This window comes from Sceloporus undulatus, chromosome 7 (assembly GCF_019175285.1).
Source record: "Sceloporus undulatus isolate JIND9_A2432 ecotype Alabama chromosome 7, SceUnd_v1.1, whole genome shotgun sequence".
Lineage (NCBI taxonomy): Eukaryota > Metazoa > Chordata > Lepidosauria > Squamata > Phrynosomatidae > Sceloporus > Sceloporus undulatus.
In genome coordinates, this window is record NC_056528.1 from 32776654 (window position 1) to 32794043 (window position 17390).

Sequence of the window (17390 nt, forward strand, 5' to 3'; positions counted from 1 at the left end):
AACTCAAGAAAAACTTTAATTTTAATTTTGTGATAGCAAACCATCACATCAAGTCAAACCCCCAGTAGGTATTTTATTCACTTTCAACAACGTGTTCCCACAACTTTGCATCACTTAGATGCCCAATATAAAATTTAAAATTTAATATACAATTGAAACCCAGCAGGGGTTTTCAGTTTCTTTCTTTTGACCTCAAGGAAGATAAGAGAGAAGAAGGTCTTGGCATAGCCTTTGCCTTGAACAGCTGCTGCAGGCAACTAGTACATCAGCAGCCTGTCTCCATTTGCAGGACTCAATTGATGTGTTGCTGCAACTTGCAAAGATGCTCCAGGAGGCCTATATATTTACTTACCTTCCTCCTAGTCATTGTAGTGCCAGGGCTCACCCTCCACTCTGCATCCACCTTCTCACTAGAAGCAAATAGGATTGATTAAATGTTCCTTATCCTGTTTTCTTAAATAAGTGAGAAGGAACAATCCTCTCATTGATCACTCCTTTAACAATTATTTCTATTTCTGTATATCTTGGGACACTAGTGTGGCCCTTTTTATCTGCTATGAAATGAAAGAAGCACCCCAATGGTTGACCTTCAGTATACTCATCCACTCTCCCTTTTATACCCACTCTGGGGAATTTGTTAAATGTCACCTCTTTCTTCACAGATGTCTCCTCCTTTCTCTTTACAAATTGCTTTGTCGACATACGGCTCTTTTGCTATTTCTGCCTGAAATTACCATAAAATATTTCCCCTCTGTTTCTGATACAGAACGCACATCCCACAAAGAGGTCTACCACTTAGAATCAAGGTACGGAGCCGACCGTTGCCTCCTTTGATGCAAAAATAATCATCTGCTGTTATCTTTTTCTTTGTGTTCATTCTGCTTGTTTTTCACACTTTTAAGACATTACTTTCACAGTTTACCCACCTTCCCATCTGACTTTTCTTGTTGAGGCAGAAGGAATTGCCATGGCAGCGGTGGGAAACGTACCATGGTAACTGGTTTGGGGTGGCTAATAGTAAAATTGGCTTGTTTTTGTACCTTTTACAGGGATAAATAACAGCAAGCCCTAAACATGCTTTTAGTTTGTTGATGCTGTGTGCCACAAAGTCATTTCTGACTTACGGTGACCCTAAGGCAAACCTGGAGTGGTTTGAATCTTTGACTATGGTGTTTATCACATGGAGGTTTGGGGGGACTTTTGAAGCTCAGATCTGGGGTGAGTGTGGGTCCACGATGTGAATTCACATCATAACATGAATGTGTTGTCAGATGAGATGCCTTTCTATTGGCGCTCCTTCCGTGGCGCTTCCGCAGTGATTCCAAAGTGACCTCTTATTTTGGTAAAATTGGAAAAAAAGTGAATTCACAGAATTTGCTTTCAAGCTCACTTCGATTTCACTTTGAATTGGTCTGGTGTGGAAGATCACTCTGTTGTCGCCCCCCCCCCCCGGACCCCTGCGTCCAGCTCCTTCATCCCCCTCCTAATCTCCATCTCATCGTCTTTGCCACCCTGCCACCCATCCCATCATCCCCTGCCTGTTCCTGCATACAAATCCTGGCTCCAGTGACCCCCTGCCACCCATCTCAGCATCCCCTGCCTGCTCCTGCATCTGAATGCTGGCCCTAGTGACCCCCTGAAACCTATCCCATCATCCCCTGCCTTCTCCTGCATCCGAATCCTGGCCCTAGTGACCCCCTGAGACCTATCCCATCATCCCCTGCCTTCTGCATCCGAATCCTGGCCCTAGTGACCCCCTGCGACCTATCCCATCATCCCCTGCCTGCTCCTGCATCCGAATCCTGGCTCCAGTGACCCCCTGCAACCTATCCCATCATCCCCTACCTTCTCCTGCATCCAAACCCTGGCCCTAGTGACCCCCTTGCGACCTATCCCATCATCCCCTGACTGCTCCTTCAGTCCGATGAAGGATGACAGCTAAGGAGGAGGCACAGAAGGAGGGCAGTGTTCAGAACCCCACTGAGCATGCGCAAGGGTCCCAATTCGAATCATTGAATCCGCATGGTATGCACCGGTGTGGTAATACAATTTGCACTCACTCTGCTTTGCTTGAATCCGCATCACGTGACTTGCCTTGGATTTGATTCCCCCTCGATTCGGAAGGGCAATGGAAGGGCAACCAGGTGTGATAAAACCTTCATGTTATGATGTGAATTAGCATAGCTGAACCAGGAGTCACCCCGGATCTGACTTGCAAAAAGCCCTGTGTGATATTCTCCTATGACTCTGGAGACCAGGGTTCAGTTCCCAGCTCGACCGTGAAATCCATTTGGTGAGGTCAAGAGCTTTCATGGCTGGCATCCATATTTTTTTGTGGGTTTTTCAGACTATGTGACCATGCTCTAGAAGAGTTTATTCCTGATGTTTCACAGCATCCATGACTGGCATCTTCAGTAGCATTCTCTGAAGATGCCAGCCACTGCTGCTGGCGAAACGTCAGGAATAAACTCTTCTATAACATGGCCATATAGTCTGAAAACCCCACAAAAAACTCTCCATTTGGTGACTTTGGGCAAGTCACACTCTCTCCACCTCAAGTTGCCATAAGTCGGAAATGACTTTATGGCCCACATACCAGGTAAACACACACATACAAGGTAAACCTCCCATGGGATTTTCTTGGCAAGAGAGAAAGTTTGCCATTGTATTCTTCTGAGGTTGAGAGAGTGGGACTTTGGACATGTGGGTTTCCATGCCTTCATGGGGATTCAAACCATAGTCTCCAAGAGTATTGGTAGCTTGGTCCCACCAGAATTAGTACCTTACTGACTTACAGTGGAACATATGAACGCACTGCTTTTGCATCTCAGATACCAGCCAATATAACTATGCAACTTTTGGGGGAGACAGCCACAGATTACCCATTCCCTCGGGAATTTTAAAACAACTTCTTCTCCTTTCCCTTACTTGTGTCTCCATGTAAGTGCTTTCCTGCACCTAAGTGACATAAAAGTGCTTTTTGTGGCTCCCAAATGTTCCCAACGGAGAGAAAGGCTGGTAGATTTTCTTCACCTCAGAGTGAAAAAACCAAAACAAGGGGAAGAATCAGAGCATAGACTGGATGATCGGACGGAGCAGCATTTAATATATCATGTGCCATGCTTTTAGAGAAATAGAAACCAAACATCATTCAGTAAATACAGGATGAAAGAGAGAAATGCTGTAGGGACACTTTGGTGTAAAAAGTGTCCTAATGTGTCCCTTTTCTTCCTTGTCAAACACTGTAATTGTACAGTTAATTGCATAAAACTTTTTTCTGCCATTGCCAACAATACTGTGCACTTTGGTTAACATGGTTTCCAACTCTCTCTTTTGGGCTTGGCATCTTCTGCACTGAAGAGGAAAGGCGAACAGACCGTTCAAAAGTAAGCTGCACATTTTCTAAAATAGAAGCATCCCATTTTTTCTTTGTTTTTACATGAATGTTTTCCATATCACCTCATTTGCAGAAAAACCCCTATATCAATGGAGCTTCATAATTTTTGGCTGCATATGCACTGCATAAATAATCCAGTTTTGACACCACTTTAACTGCCATGGCTCAGTGCTATGGGATTCTTGGAACTGTGGTTTGTTTGTGGCACCTGAGTTCTCCGACAGAGAAGACCAAATGTCTCACAAAACTACAGTTCCCAGAGTTTCATAGCACTGAGCCACGGCAGTTAAGGTGGTGTCAAACTGGATTATTTATGCAGTATGAATGCAGCCATATAGTTACGTCTGACAATGCAGGATTGTGGCCAATGTTTTGATACAGAAAATGTTGGCCCGCATACCGTTAAAGAGGTATGAATTCTCTTGCTTGCAAGATATATAGCTTGGGCTGATGCAAGCACATGCAGCTGTGTAGTGTGCACACTGAGAGCTTGGAGAAGTTACTTTTTGGGACTTCTCTGCACTGTGTTGTTCAGAATCTCCTGGGAAGTTCCTGACATGGGCATGGCTGTTTTCCGAGTCAAGCATCAACATGCATTTTAAATGCCTTGTATTACTTTAAGGGCTGGATTTGACTATCACACAGTTAATGAAATGAGACACTGATGCCTGACTTAAGCTATTAAAAGTGATAAAGGCAACACTCAGTGTATCACATGTGGCTGAGTAACCTATATTATGAATCATACAGAAAGGTGAACTCTGTTATACCTTCCCCTCACTTTAACAGCATTAGAAACTTGATTTTCTTCCCCCGTATAACAATTGCTTGATTACTTAGAATCTGAACCCGATACCGGATTTTCTTAACTGCCTTGAGCTTTGGGAATAGCAATTTTTTTAAAAAAATGTGAATGAATAAGAAAATGCCACATTGCTGGTGCTTAGAAGAATGTTGTTTCCAAAGAAACCTGATCCTCCTTCTCTCCGCATGTATTCCTAGTAACTAAGAAATGTTAGACAGAGGGTGTGTCTGCACTGTAGAAATAATGCAGTTTGACACCACTTTAGCTGTCATGGCACAGGATCCTGAGAAACAAAACCTTCTGGTCTGGAAGAACTTCTCCCCAATCGCTGTTGTGTCAGGATTTTTATTATTTATTCTTATTAATTTATTTAAAGCATTCCCATATCACCTCTCAACACTTCCTTACCCCTGAAGTGATGAACAATGGAGAAAAGGCTTCAAAGCAGCAAATAGATCATTAAAACACATTGGAAGCAAGTGAAAAACTCCTCTTTAAAAGCAATTCAAAAATGACAGATTATTTTTTTTTCAAGGTAGAAACATCCAAACTGATTGCCCTTCGTAATGTGGAGAGGAAGGCCATGCGCTCTGCACTTGCTCAGGGGCACTTCCAGTCAATCAATAGGGTTTTTAAGGGTCGAGACAGATGCCAGAGCAGAGTCGCAGTTGTATACGAACCACCCTTGTGATGATCTTTTTTGTGTTGTTGTGGTTTCAGCTATTCTTCCAAGTCCATCGTCAGGATGACATCCAATGAAAACAAAGATACGATCCTCACTATGCTCAGTGGATCACTGATAGGTGGTTATGAAGAAGAGCTTCTCTCCATGAAGGTGGAGACCGCAAGGATATCTCATTTTGGTAAGATTGCCACACCAGGTTTTTATTCTGCCCTTCCTCTCTCCTATCTTTGGTTCTCCTCTTGGCATATGTAGGTGCGATTCTATGGTCACCCTATAGTGGAAATTGACCATGGAGTTGAACTGGAGGATCTAGAGATCCTTAGAGAAGTGTTCTCTTGGGTTAAAGTGGTTTTTATTTGCATTTCCCCCCACTCCCTTGGAGGGTCCTGCGCCCGTAACCTCAGCGAATGCGGAGGGGCCACTTTGGGACCTGTGGCCTTTCCCAGCCATTTCTGGCTGATTCCTGTTGGAAAAAAAGCTTGCATTAGTAAATAGTATGGGCATGATCTAGGAGGGGTTCTTAGGTTCTCTGCTTTCTTCAAGATCCCAAGATGTGTCCTGAAGAAAGAGTCGAAACAAAATACAAAGGGACCTACAAGTGGCCACAGACCGTTCCTGCGGATGTGACACAGCAGACCTGTGTCAGAAACATGGAGCACTTGGCTAGCAGGTCCTGGTGAGTTTTGGAACCTTGCTTTCCACCTTTAAACCTCAGCTCCACGGCTTTGCATGATGCAAGGTGAATGGCATGCAAGTACATGTCCCACAAGATAGGGCCATCCTTAGGGGCAGGTAAGCTTGGGCACTAGTTCTTCTATCAGTCCGAAGGAATGCCTGGTTGAGTTTGGTACTTTGGGGTTTGTTGTCCTGTCTATACTAAACTTGCTCCTCCCAAAGCCAACACAGCTCTTTGACTACATGATCCTAGAGCAGGAATGGACCGTTCTGTGGAGGTCATACCCTTTAGTCAGACATTCCTGCTCCCCGACTCAAATGTTGCTGTTTTTCTCTGTAGGCCCTCTCAAAATGGTGGCCGGGATCCCCCCCCACCATTTTGAGAAGGACTGAAGAGGAAAAAGGAGGAATTTCTGGATGGTGGTCAGTTCTAAGAGTTGTTTGAACATGGTGATGGTGAGGCCTGTATCCACATATTTTTTATGTATCTGGAGGGCTTTCTATGGGAGTGTCAGACCAATATTGCCTGAAAATCATGTTGAATATAAGTTTTATTAAAACAATATTTTTTGGGAAGCAGTTTAGGGAGGCTTAGAAGATTCATAGGGAGTTTCTGGAGCCACAAAACCCTGTGTGCCACTCTTTTCTCACTCCTGTTCTACAACACGGTTTGGAAAGCAAGATCCATGGGCCAGATGTGGCCCCAACTCTCTTCTCAAAGCCTCCTCCCCAACCTCCAAAGCCCCTACATGTGAAGGGACCTGGTTATTGCAAACATGGGTGAAAACCTATTAAAGTATTTATCTACTGATAGCAATGGTGATTATGATACAGTACGTATTTTTCATTTCTCTCTTTCAATCTCTCCATCATATTTCAAAGTCTGATTAACATTGAGACTGAAAAATCTTACTGGAGGAGACAAAATGTGACCTCGTGTCAGCTGCTGCAAGGTCTGCCGAATAGTATTGTGTCCCTTCAAAACGTGACCATCACCATGGGTAAGGATGCTGGGGAGACATGATGGAAGGGCAGAAAATGAGAGGCGCGGGAGAAAATGGCTTGGGAAAAGCTTTCGTTTCTTTTTCCTTGCCCAAGAACCCACAAGATGGCAGGAATCGTTCCCTGAAACTGAATTCTGTGAGATTCAGGGCAGATAAAAAGAAAAGTGCTTCTTCACATGGGACAGGGTTAAAAGGTGGACTTTGCTGCCATAAGAAGTAGCAAAGGCTTGGATGGCTTTAAAAGGGGATTAGATAACTTTGAGGCTGTTAGGGCCATATAAAATGGAAAAATCAAGGTTTGCTTTTTGGAATTTATATATTGTAAAAATATTTTCAAGCCATGGATGACTGAATCCACAGATAAAGAATCTGTGGATCTGGAGGAATGGCTATAATGGGATTTTAGCATCCATAGACTTTGATATCTATGGGGAGTCCTGGAACCAAATGCCAGCAGATACCAAGGGACCACTGTGCTTGGAAAAAAGTAAATTTGCAAGCTCTGAGTCCTGAGGAGCAGGCAAATTGTTCCAGTAGGTTCCTAGGTTCACCATTTGAATCTTTATGGCTTTCACCCTGCACCTTCAAGGAGTAATTCTTTGTTTTGAAGATTAGCACTTTGCTACTTCTGTATAGCATCCTTTCCTCCTTGCTCCTTCTTCTTTGCAGATAATGCTGAAGACCTTGCAGACCACATTTTGATCCTGTTAAATTCTTCTAAATGGAGCGAAGAAGAAATCAAAGTCCTTGTGGATAAACTAATGGACATTGCCAACTTTGAGGAGATCAGCCCGACTCTGGCGAGGAAGACATTACAAATAATAGATATCTTCATGACCAGGGAAGCCAACATGCAATTGCACAAGAATCTCAGCAGGTAAGGAAACTAGCAAGAGGGTGACTCTTTGGACATTCGTTGTCTGTAGGCCTAGACTTAGAACTTGGACCCCTAATTTCCAGCCCAACACCATCTTACAACTTTGTGTGTTACAACTTTGTGTGCCTTCATCTTTCAGTTTGCTCTTGTCTCTGCCCATATCCCAATAGGCTCAAGTTGGCAACCTGGAGAAATCCCAGTCTTATGTGCTGCTATTGCCATTGTGATGTTTTGTTTAATCCAGCTTCATTCATCAGGGTCTGGAGGCAATTTCCATGAGATGCAAATCACATTCGTTCATGATTAATTGGTTGCAATCTGTGGCAATGTTTAGCGTCTGTTTGTTTGTCCATTTAGTATGTTTTTCTCTCGCCTGTTCTGCCAAGAACAATATCCCCTTCCCAAAGCAGCAGGTGAAAGAGGAAAAACAAGAGAATATTCTCATTCCCCACTCCAACAAATTCAACCAACATAAATATATCTTCCGTATTGCAACTTTTTCTCATCCTGGGAAATCATTAACATGCTTTTTCAGGCCCAAGACGAAAACACAGTCGGGTCTGGCCACTTTGTTATCCCAACATGGACTCAAAGCAGAGCCTGGCACAGTTACCTTTTATACTACGACTCCCAGCTGGCCACTGGCCATTCTGGCTGCATTTGCTGGGAGATGTAGTCCAAAAATACAAAAATAATCCAGTTTGACACCATTTTAAGTACTGTAACTCCATCCTATGGAATCCTAGGAGTTGCAGTTGTACAGGGTCTTTATCCTTCTCTGCCACAGAGTGCTGGTGCTTCACAAAACTACAAATCCCTGAGTATTGTACGATGGAACCATGGCAGTTAAAATGAAGGCAAACTGCATTACTTCTATGGACCCATAGTTCAGCACAGAAACCACTGCACCATGCTCTTGCTCTCTCTGTATGTGTGTATGTGTGTGTGTGTGTATTGCAAAATATGGAATTTAAAATAAGGGAAAGAGTGGGCCAAAATTAGTCTGCAAACCTGCCAAATAAAGAGGCAGTGTCGTGATTCTCCCAGCATTGCCTTCCTCCTACAAAAGCCTCCAAGGTCTGTGAATTAAGCATCCTCCACTCGCTCAGCATCCTAGCTCTTGTTAAATGTAAGCCTTTACTAGATTTGGTGCAACATAACAGAACCCCAGGAGTTTCAGAATGTGATGGGAAGGTTATGATTTCCTACTCAACCATCTTGCAAGATCCTGAAAGTAACAGGTTTTAAATATGCATGGACAAGGATGAGGAGGAGATGATTTTTGCTAAGAGCAGCAATGAGGTTTCATCTCTGAAATGAAAAATCCGAAGGCGACGTCCCTGTGCTTTTCCACGCAAGTGTTGCCAGCACCCCCTCAGGCCTGGTGCCATTGCAACAACTCTCCTGGTGTGATTTTGTGTATCAGATGGTGTCACAACCTGTGAATCCGGAGCCAAGATTCCCTAAAGGAATAATGAGGCTGCAAACTGTCTTGCTACTGCCTTTCTCCTTCAAATGTTGACTTGCGCTAAGTAATTCTGCCATCTCTCCACTACCATCAAATGGAGGTCTGTTTGCACCTGGCGGCCCTTTCGCATGAAACGATTGTAGCACTATCTTTCTGCTTTAACTACCATGACTGCATCCTACAAAATCCCAGGCTTTAGAATGAAAGAATCTTAGGCTGCTGCAGAATTAATGCAGATGTTGCTTTTAAATGCCATGGCTCCATGCTATGGAATTTGGGATTTGTAGTTTGGCTTAGCCTTTTCTGTCAGTGAGCTCTGGTGCCACAGCAGACTACACGTCCCAGTATTCCTTAGAGCCATGGCAGTTAAAGTGGTGTCAAACTGCATTAATTCTGCAGTGTGTGGTAAGAGCCTCAGTCTGTCTTTTTGTGGTTGCTGTGTATGTGTGTGTGCTTCACTTCGCAAAGGAAAAAGGCATAGGTTTCTCACAGAGCCATGCTTTTCATGCCAAGGATTTGTTGCACAAATTGCAGGAATCATACTCCCCCCCAATATATTCATCTGTATTCATTCCTCACCATAAGTGAATAAATTAAAAGAAAGAAAGAGTGAAGAAGGGGAATGAGGAGGATAAAACTCCACTGGTCGGTTGTAACAGTTGTGAAAGTGTTCTTGTGTTGTCTAGCATCTTACAGCTAACACAACGGATCGGTTTCAAGATGTCCTTTAATGGGAGAAATGCGTCCATTGTGATGCCCAAGCTGGCTCTAGCTATGATGCGCCCAGATCCTGTGCATTTTCAAGGGATCGCTTTTGGAGTAATCTCTTACAACCCTGAGATGGATCCAGAGGTGAGGGTCACTTTTTTTGTTTTCTTACTTCCACCTGACTTTATCACCAACTTTGGGGCAGAACTATGTAGCAGAGCTTGGAAGTTATGAGCAAACACGCTTGGTTATTTATTGCCGATGTACAAAAACTCTTCTACTCCATCCATCATGATAGGATCTCTGGGCAGTGTACAATATAAACAATTTAAATCATCTGTACACAAAAATCATAAATAACAAAGTTAAAACATGAAACATCTTGACAGTTAAACCCACTTTAAAAACTACAATGGTTCAAAACCATGTGCAATATGACCCACACAATATAATATGGACTTACCATGCAAATGTGAAACAGTGGATGCTAGAAAATCCTGTTGAAATGAATGACTTCCAGCCCAGACATACCATAGAGCCACACTGGAGGACCTAAAATGCCTAGAACGAACACCTGTGTAGGAATTTCTAGGTCTTCTCACCTTTACTTCAACATCAGGAGCAAATTTTAGAAACTCCTTTCCCATTACGGCTCTCTTTCAACCTTTTCCGTTCTCTTTTCTGCAGCTTGCTATCCAGCACACCCCCTTCACAACGTCCCTGGCTTCCATATTTTTGCCAGGAATACTGAGAGATTACTTAAGCGCACAGTCTTTTGACCCGAACAATCACACCGGGATCCAGTTTAGCTTCTTTGGCATACCTTCACTCTTCCAGGTAAAAATGACAGTCACTGAACAATATAAACACACTAATGTCTGCATCTCCACTGCAGTCATAATACAATCTGACACCGCTTTTATTGCCGTGGTTCAGTGTTATAGACGTTTTAAGGCAGGAGGGGATAAGGCGACTATGTAGCCTTGGTTATGTATATACTATGTATTTTATTGAAGTACTTTTGTTGTAACCTGCCTCAATTCGTAGAGAGAGGTGGGATATAAATAAATGTTTTTATTATTATTATTAGAATCCTGGGATTTGTAGTTCATTGTGACACCAGGTCACTGTTAGGGAAGGCTCAGTGTCTTCCAATAGACATTGTAGCTCCAGACTAGTTCAAATACCATTGACTTCACAGCTGTGTAAACATGTGCCAGTCTGGCCTGTTACAGACTGCCAAAATAAAGCTGCTTCGGGTCTCTTTGGAGGTATGCTATTTAAATGATGCTTGGGTCCTAAGAGTCCGGAGGTCACGCCAAAGCCACAGTCCATTCCTAAGCACTGGAGTGCAGCTTTGGTGCAGCTTCCGGATTCTTAGTATGCATGCATCATTTAAACAGCATACCTCCAAAGAGACCCGAAGCAGCTTTATTTTGGCAGTCTGTAACAGTCCTCTGTTTTTCTTTTCACAGGACAGAAGCTTTGGGGAAATAGTCCTAAACACCTATGTTATTGGTTCCAGCATAGAAAGCGTGTGTGTTCAAAACCTCAAGGAGCCAGTGAATATTATTCTGCGGCACATAGAGCCAAAGATGGTACAGTATCCTGTCGCTTGCATTGGTTTTAATTGGGCAGCACTGAAGTGCATTGCTTAGCTGTTGTGTTGACTCTTGGCTTATTGAGATATTCTGTTTTAAGAACCTTCTGGACAAGAGGGCAAAGCTTGGGGCAAATGACCTTTTTTGGACTGTATCTCCCACAGTCTCCCAGTTCCCATGGCCATAACCACCTTGGTCCAAATAATCATTTGTCCAAGCTTTGTTGTGCAGATGGCATGAGGAGAGAAGAAGAGAAGGAGCTAATGTAATTAGCCCTGTAGTTTTTGTCTCACCTTTCTGTCCAAACAACAGGAATCTAAAAGCTATTAACATATCAGATAAAAACAAAACAGGAACATTTCATCATATTATAAGCTTTTGCATGTTTATCTGGAAGTACTATCTCCTGAACACAGTGGGACTTACTTCTTTATTGAATGGTGCCCCAAACTGATTTATGAATTGTATATTTTTGGATTTTTATTCAGTGGTGGGTTATGGAGAAGTTGAAGATCAGCAGTTTTGAAGGCACTGTACAACCTAAGCCATTTTCTTTTCATTTGCAGAACGATGCCTTGGTGCACTGTGTCTTTTGGGACTTCAATAAGAATGGTGGGTAAGAGGAACGACAAAACAGCCATGAAACATCAAACCAAAATTTTGTCTAGAACAGAATCCTAAATCATTTCTGGGAAAACCCAGTTGAGACATGGAGGCAACAGGCCATCTCTCCCAGATAGTAGTGTATGAAAACATGCATCCTTGGAGTTGAGCGATGGGTCCATTACTGTGGAACAGTGACTGCAGTCTCAGTTTTGGAGTAACTCCGGCGTACCTGCTCCAAATTTTATGGGAGCTATCCAGGTGCTGTTGGGAATAGGTATTTTGCTGCCTAAAGTGATACGCAAATCGACCCGTCTCCCCAATAAGCGATGTGTGGGCCCCTTGACGCATGGACTGTAGCCAACCAACACCATGCTCCTGTTTTTAGAAACAGTATGGAGCTCATGGAGTATATGAGCTCCGATGAGTAAAAAGAGGTTTTGAAGGGTCGAGGGTGTGTGTGTGAATGGGTGGGTGGAATACATGAGAAAGTGTCTATGTGGGGTGATGATAATTTGAAGAGAGAAAGAAATAGAAGAGAGTTAAGTTCACTCTTGATCCACCCACTGAAGGAAAAGACTGGGAATTTATAGTAGCAGAGTACAGTGTCTTGGTGCTCAGCTTGGGAAGAAAATGAATATTCTGGGAGTTGGGTGTTGTGTTTTTAAAGGTGCACTTCAATGTTTCTGGAAATTCAGAAAAGAAATCTCAATTTAAAATACTTTCTACCACTGTATTGCTCTGAATGCATTTGACCTCAACTAATTTTGGCAGCTAAATAGGGTCTGGCCCAGTTAGTTCTCACATGAAAGACTACCAAAGAACCCATAGATCTCCAAGGGGGACTAGGATAAAATCCTGCCTGAAATTGTGGGGAGCTGACTGTTGCTGCCAGTCAGAGCTGAAAATGCTGGCTAAATGACCCAATGATCTGATGTAGGGTTTGATGCCCTTCTTGACCATGGAAACCCACTGGGTGACTTTGGGCCATACACTCTCAGCTCCAGAAAACATCATGATATCTTCACCGTAAGGTTGCCGTAAGTCAGAAATGATTTGAAGGCACACAGCAACATCATCTATAAATTGTTATAGACTTCTAACCATACAGTTTGAAACAGGACAATGGCCAAGCCCAGCCTGACATTTTGCTAAACCTGGACGGAATGCAATAAATAAATATAGCCATAATTTCTTGTACATAAACACAGTTGATCCTAGGTTTGTCCAAAGAGCTGCATAACTGAACAAGGTGAATGGTGGCAGCCATGGCATTGCATCAAAATGGTCTTTTGGATGGCCTCAGGTGTGTCGATTTTAATTCAGGATCCTATTGTGGCTGCTTTAGGTCAGTAAGGTTTCTGTATAGCTTTTTATGTCTCCTTTTCAATTGGGATCCTGCCAAGTTAACAAGAATGTTAATCTGCCTTCCTCCCACGGATTTAGCAATACTTGTAGACGTGGGCAGCCTAAGAGAGATGCATGCTGGGAGTGTGAAGGGGTTAAGACCCCATCCGCTGCCAGCGTGGTAGATGTTGCATCTGAACCCCAAGTCAGTGTGATCCTGGGCTTAGATTCACACATCCCCCAGTGTTGCCATCAGGGAGACTATAAATGTTGGCACAGGTGGGGGAAGGCAGCTAGTTGCGGGTGAAATAGCTTATTTTCTGTGCCGTGCAGATGGTCTCGGCGGCTGGAACACATCGGGGTGTGAAGCCGTATACTCTGATGCAAATTACACAATCTGCAACTGCACCCATCTGACCCATTTTGGAGTTTTGATGGTAAGTTTCTCTCCCCCTCCCTCCAGTAACTGGGCATAGTTCCAGATCTCTCCAAAGGTTCTTTCGGTGCTGGACACTAACACATGCTACTGCTATATAGCATAGGACTTATTGATGCAAAATGATGCAGCAGATGGCACACAGCAGAGCAGCATTCTAGCCCATTCACTGGTAGGATCTGATATCCCCTGACAGTGATAGGACCGGATGCCCAAATATTTTGATCTAGACGTCATTCTCAGTTTACAATCTAGTCCCTTGGGCTGGAGGTTATACTCCCCACAAGGCAATGCCAAGAGAAGATGGGCTCTCAAGAGTGCAGAAGCTAACAAAGAAAAATGAAAATAGACAACTGTGACCCATGTGTTTTCCTATAATAGCTATGAAAACTGTACAAGAAGGTTAGCAACAGAGGAAAATTCACTCCTCTGGTCAGTTTTCACACCTTTTTCCCTGCTGCAAGTGACAAGCTCTTGGCCAGTTCAATACATCTACCTTTTGGTTCCCAGCCTGCATATAACATATTCCCAAACTCCCTCCACCATTCGTATGGCCCTCCACCCACGTTGTCCTTAGGGAACATCTTTCCTCCTGCCTTTGTCCCTCGACAACCTTAAAACTGGTCTTGTCACTTCATCACCATGCCCACAAGTTTTGCATTTCTGTGGCTATTCCTACTGTCTGGTTACAAAGGTCCTTCCTAGGCAACACTTCATGCATCTTAAAAAGTAGACCAAGATCCCTTTGTGTACTGATATTCCAGAGTAACATGACCATGTCTCCAAATTCATGTAGTCTGTGTTTGCAAACGCTAACTCAAGGGTTTCTGATTTCATGCCGGCTTCTCCTAGGACATCTATCGGGACCCAATCAATGAGGCAGATAACTGGAATTTGACTCTGGTCTCCTACGTGGGCTGTGGCATTTCCTCCATCTTCCTGGGCTTGGCTTTAGTAGTGTACCTCTCCATTGAGTAAGTCAGCTTGCCTTTCATGGGTTCTTTTCTTCATTCCGGGGATTCACAGAAGGGAGAGCCTTTAGCGGGCTCTGCCAGTAGATTCAACAAAAGCAGGACCACAATGCACCCCTTGCTTCAAACTACATTGCTCAGATGAAGAGAGCTAAAGGCAGTGGCAGTGGGCATCCATGTCATTGGGGCAGTGAATCTATTCCAAGCTTTGGGTATGTTTAAATGTGGGCTGCATTCCAGTGATAGGTCAGGATTCAACCGCATGATCCAGCCATGAGTGAGGCTGCATCTGCACTGCAGAAATAATGCAATCTGACACTGCTTTAACTGCCATGACACAATGCCGGAATTGGTAATTTGCTGTGGCACTAGAGCTTTCTGACAGAGAAGGCTAAATATCTCACAGAACCACAGGTTGCCATAGCAAGGAGCCATAGCAGTTAAAACTGCATCAAACTGCATCAATTCTTCAGTGCAGATGCCACTTGAGACTCAAGAAAAGAGGATTGGGTAGGAGAATAAGGTGAATGTTTGTCTTTCTTTTCTTTTTCTTTTTCATTCCCAGAAAGCTTCGTAGGGACTACCTTTCCAAAATCCTCATCAACCTCTGTTTGGCACTGCTTATGCTCAACCTCATGTTCCTGGTCAACCCATGGCTGGCCTCATTCCAGAAGCGCATTCTCTGTATCACTGTTGCGGTTGTCCTCCATTATTTTCTTCTGGCATCCTTCACTTGGATGGGGCTGGAGGCCATCCACATGTACTATGCGCTTGTCAAGGTCTTCAACACTTACGTCCCTCACTACATACTGAAGTTTTCCATTGCCGGCTGGGGTAAGGATACAGAGCCGTTTATCCATTGCTTTGTGACATTTATGCCCCAATTAAGAGTTCAAGGTGGCACTTACTCCTACTATTACTGTTATTGTTGTTGTTGGTTCATTTACATCTCACTTTTTCTCCAATATTGGGACTCAAGGCGACTTGCAAAAAACAAGAACAGTTAGAAGCAGTTACCGTACTAAAACATAAGTAAAAAAAGTATTGCTAAAAATACAATTTAATCCACTGAATTAAACCCCTTATTTTTATCTTCAGAATTGCCCTGAGAGGTAGGTTACACTGAATCTACACTGTACAAATTCCTATGAATATTTAGGAATTCGCACTGTTATCATGGCTACTTGCTATAAGCAGAGGCTTCTATGGGACTGAATGCAGTTTGACACCACTTTAAATGCCATGGCTTCATCCTATGGAATAATGGGATTTTTGTAGTTTATTGTGGCATCAGAGCTGTCTGACAAAGAAGACTGAACAGCTCACAAAAATACAAATCTCAAAGTTGTATGGCTTTAAGATGTGGCAGTTAAAGCAGTGCCAAACAGCATTACTTCTGCAGTGTAGATGCAGCCAATATGTTGTTGTTTTATCCTGTTTAGGGGTGAATAACATTCCTGTTTTTCCATCTGTGTGTGCCACTAGGAATTCCCACTATTATTGTGGCAACTGTCCTTGCTATAAGAAGAGACTTCTATGGGACTGGACCTGTTTCCAGGAGCACCGACCCCTTGGAGTCTTTGTAAGTCTCTCATGTTAAAAAATACTCATCAATTCTACCTGAAAACAAACAAACAAACAAATAATGCAGGATCTGAACTTGGGAGGTAACATGAGTTTAAAAAGTAACTTAGGCTACTGCCACACTGCAGCATTTCCGGTTGCTCTAGTGATCCCTTGATTTAGCACAATCCAGGAAATTTGCAATAATGCTGCTGATAATGCTGCTGATAATAATAAATTGTATCCTGGTTCTCCAAAAAGGTTGAAGCAGCTAACAATAAAACACCCATAAAATACAACAAGCTTACAATAAACGTCTCATTATCCATTGCAAGGCATTATCAGAAACCTTCAGAGACCAGTGGACTTCATTAGCCCGCCAAGGGACCTTGCAATGCCTGACATCAACCACCTTTCCTGGATTGTTAACCTATCAAAGAAACTGTAGTCCTAATGGCATCTTTCTTTCCCCCTTGTTTGTCTTCTACAGTTGCTGGATCCAGGACGACATGGCCTTTTACATCTCTGTGGTGGCCTACTTCTGCTTGGTCTTCTTGATCAATGTCTCCATGTTCATCATAGTCCTCCTGCAGGTTCATGCCATGAAAGCAAAGCATCATTTCCCAGAGGACCACTGTGGCCAGGATTTCCTCCACAGCTTGAAGCGTGTGGCCAGCCTGACTTTCTTGCTCGGCTTAACGTGGGGTTTTGCTTTCTTTGCCAAAGGACCAGTGCAGGTCTTTTTCCTCTACCTCTTTGCTCTTTGCAACACTTTGCAAGGTAAGGACCATACAAACGTGGGAACGCTTTAGTGGAGGGTAACTAGCTGGAGCGCACCTTTTGTATGGACAAAGAACCAGATATACAGTCCTTGGCATCACTAATATAAATATTACCAGTTCAGAAAGAGGAGGGAGTTGAGCTGGGAAAGAGATTTGTTTGGAGATATTTCTCCCTTTTGGGGAGATGGGAGGATGAGCTCTCCTGACGTGTCTGGATGAAGGATGTAAATAATACAATTTTGCTAGTCTTTAATGAGAAAGAGTGTCAAGACGCTCGATCAAGAACAGTCAACAGCTCCAAGATTATTATTTTTTAACCCAAGGACTCTTTGTTGTTGCAAAAAAATCCCTTTGAGGAAAAAAATAAAATGAAAATTTAAAAAAACAGCAATGTTTTTTGTGCAAAAGCAGTCTGTCTTGCCCAGTTGCCACTTGTGTTTGCAAAAAAAGTGAACAAAAAAGTCTCAA

The 17390-nt window shown here is 43.2% G+C and overlaps 1 protein-coding gene across 1 annotated transcript in view; it reads left to right on the forward strand.

The window, feature by feature from the left end:
* The first annotated feature begins 15 nt into the window (after positions 1-15).
* LOC121935994 (adhesion G-protein coupled receptor G4-like) overlaps positions 16-17390 on the forward strand; it is an 18879-nt gene continuing 1504 nt past the window's right edge. The window contains exons 1-16 of the mRNA XM_042477734.1: positions 16-64; positions 767-806; positions 3361-3386; positions 4923-5065; positions 5431-5563; positions 6445-6563; positions 7236-7443; positions 9598-9763; positions 10307-10456; positions 11095-11217; positions 11787-11832; positions 13504-13607; positions 14459-14580; positions 15143-15411; positions 16063-16159; positions 16631-16920. Coding sequence (XP_042333668.1) covers positions 4948-5065; positions 5431-5563; positions 6445-6563; positions 7236-7443; positions 9598-9763; positions 10307-10456; positions 11095-11217; positions 11787-11832; positions 13504-13607; positions 14459-14580; positions 15143-15411; positions 16063-16159; positions 16631-16920 — 1945 coding nt within the window. The 5' untranslated portion in view covers positions 16-64; positions 767-806; positions 3361-3386; positions 4923-4947. The remainder of the gene's footprint in view (positions 65-766; positions 807-3360; positions 3387-4922; positions 5066-5430; positions 5564-6444; positions 6564-7235; positions 7444-9597; positions 9764-10306; positions 10457-11094; positions 11218-11786; positions 11833-13503; positions 13608-14458; positions 14581-15142; positions 15412-16062; positions 16160-16630; positions 16921-17390) is intronic.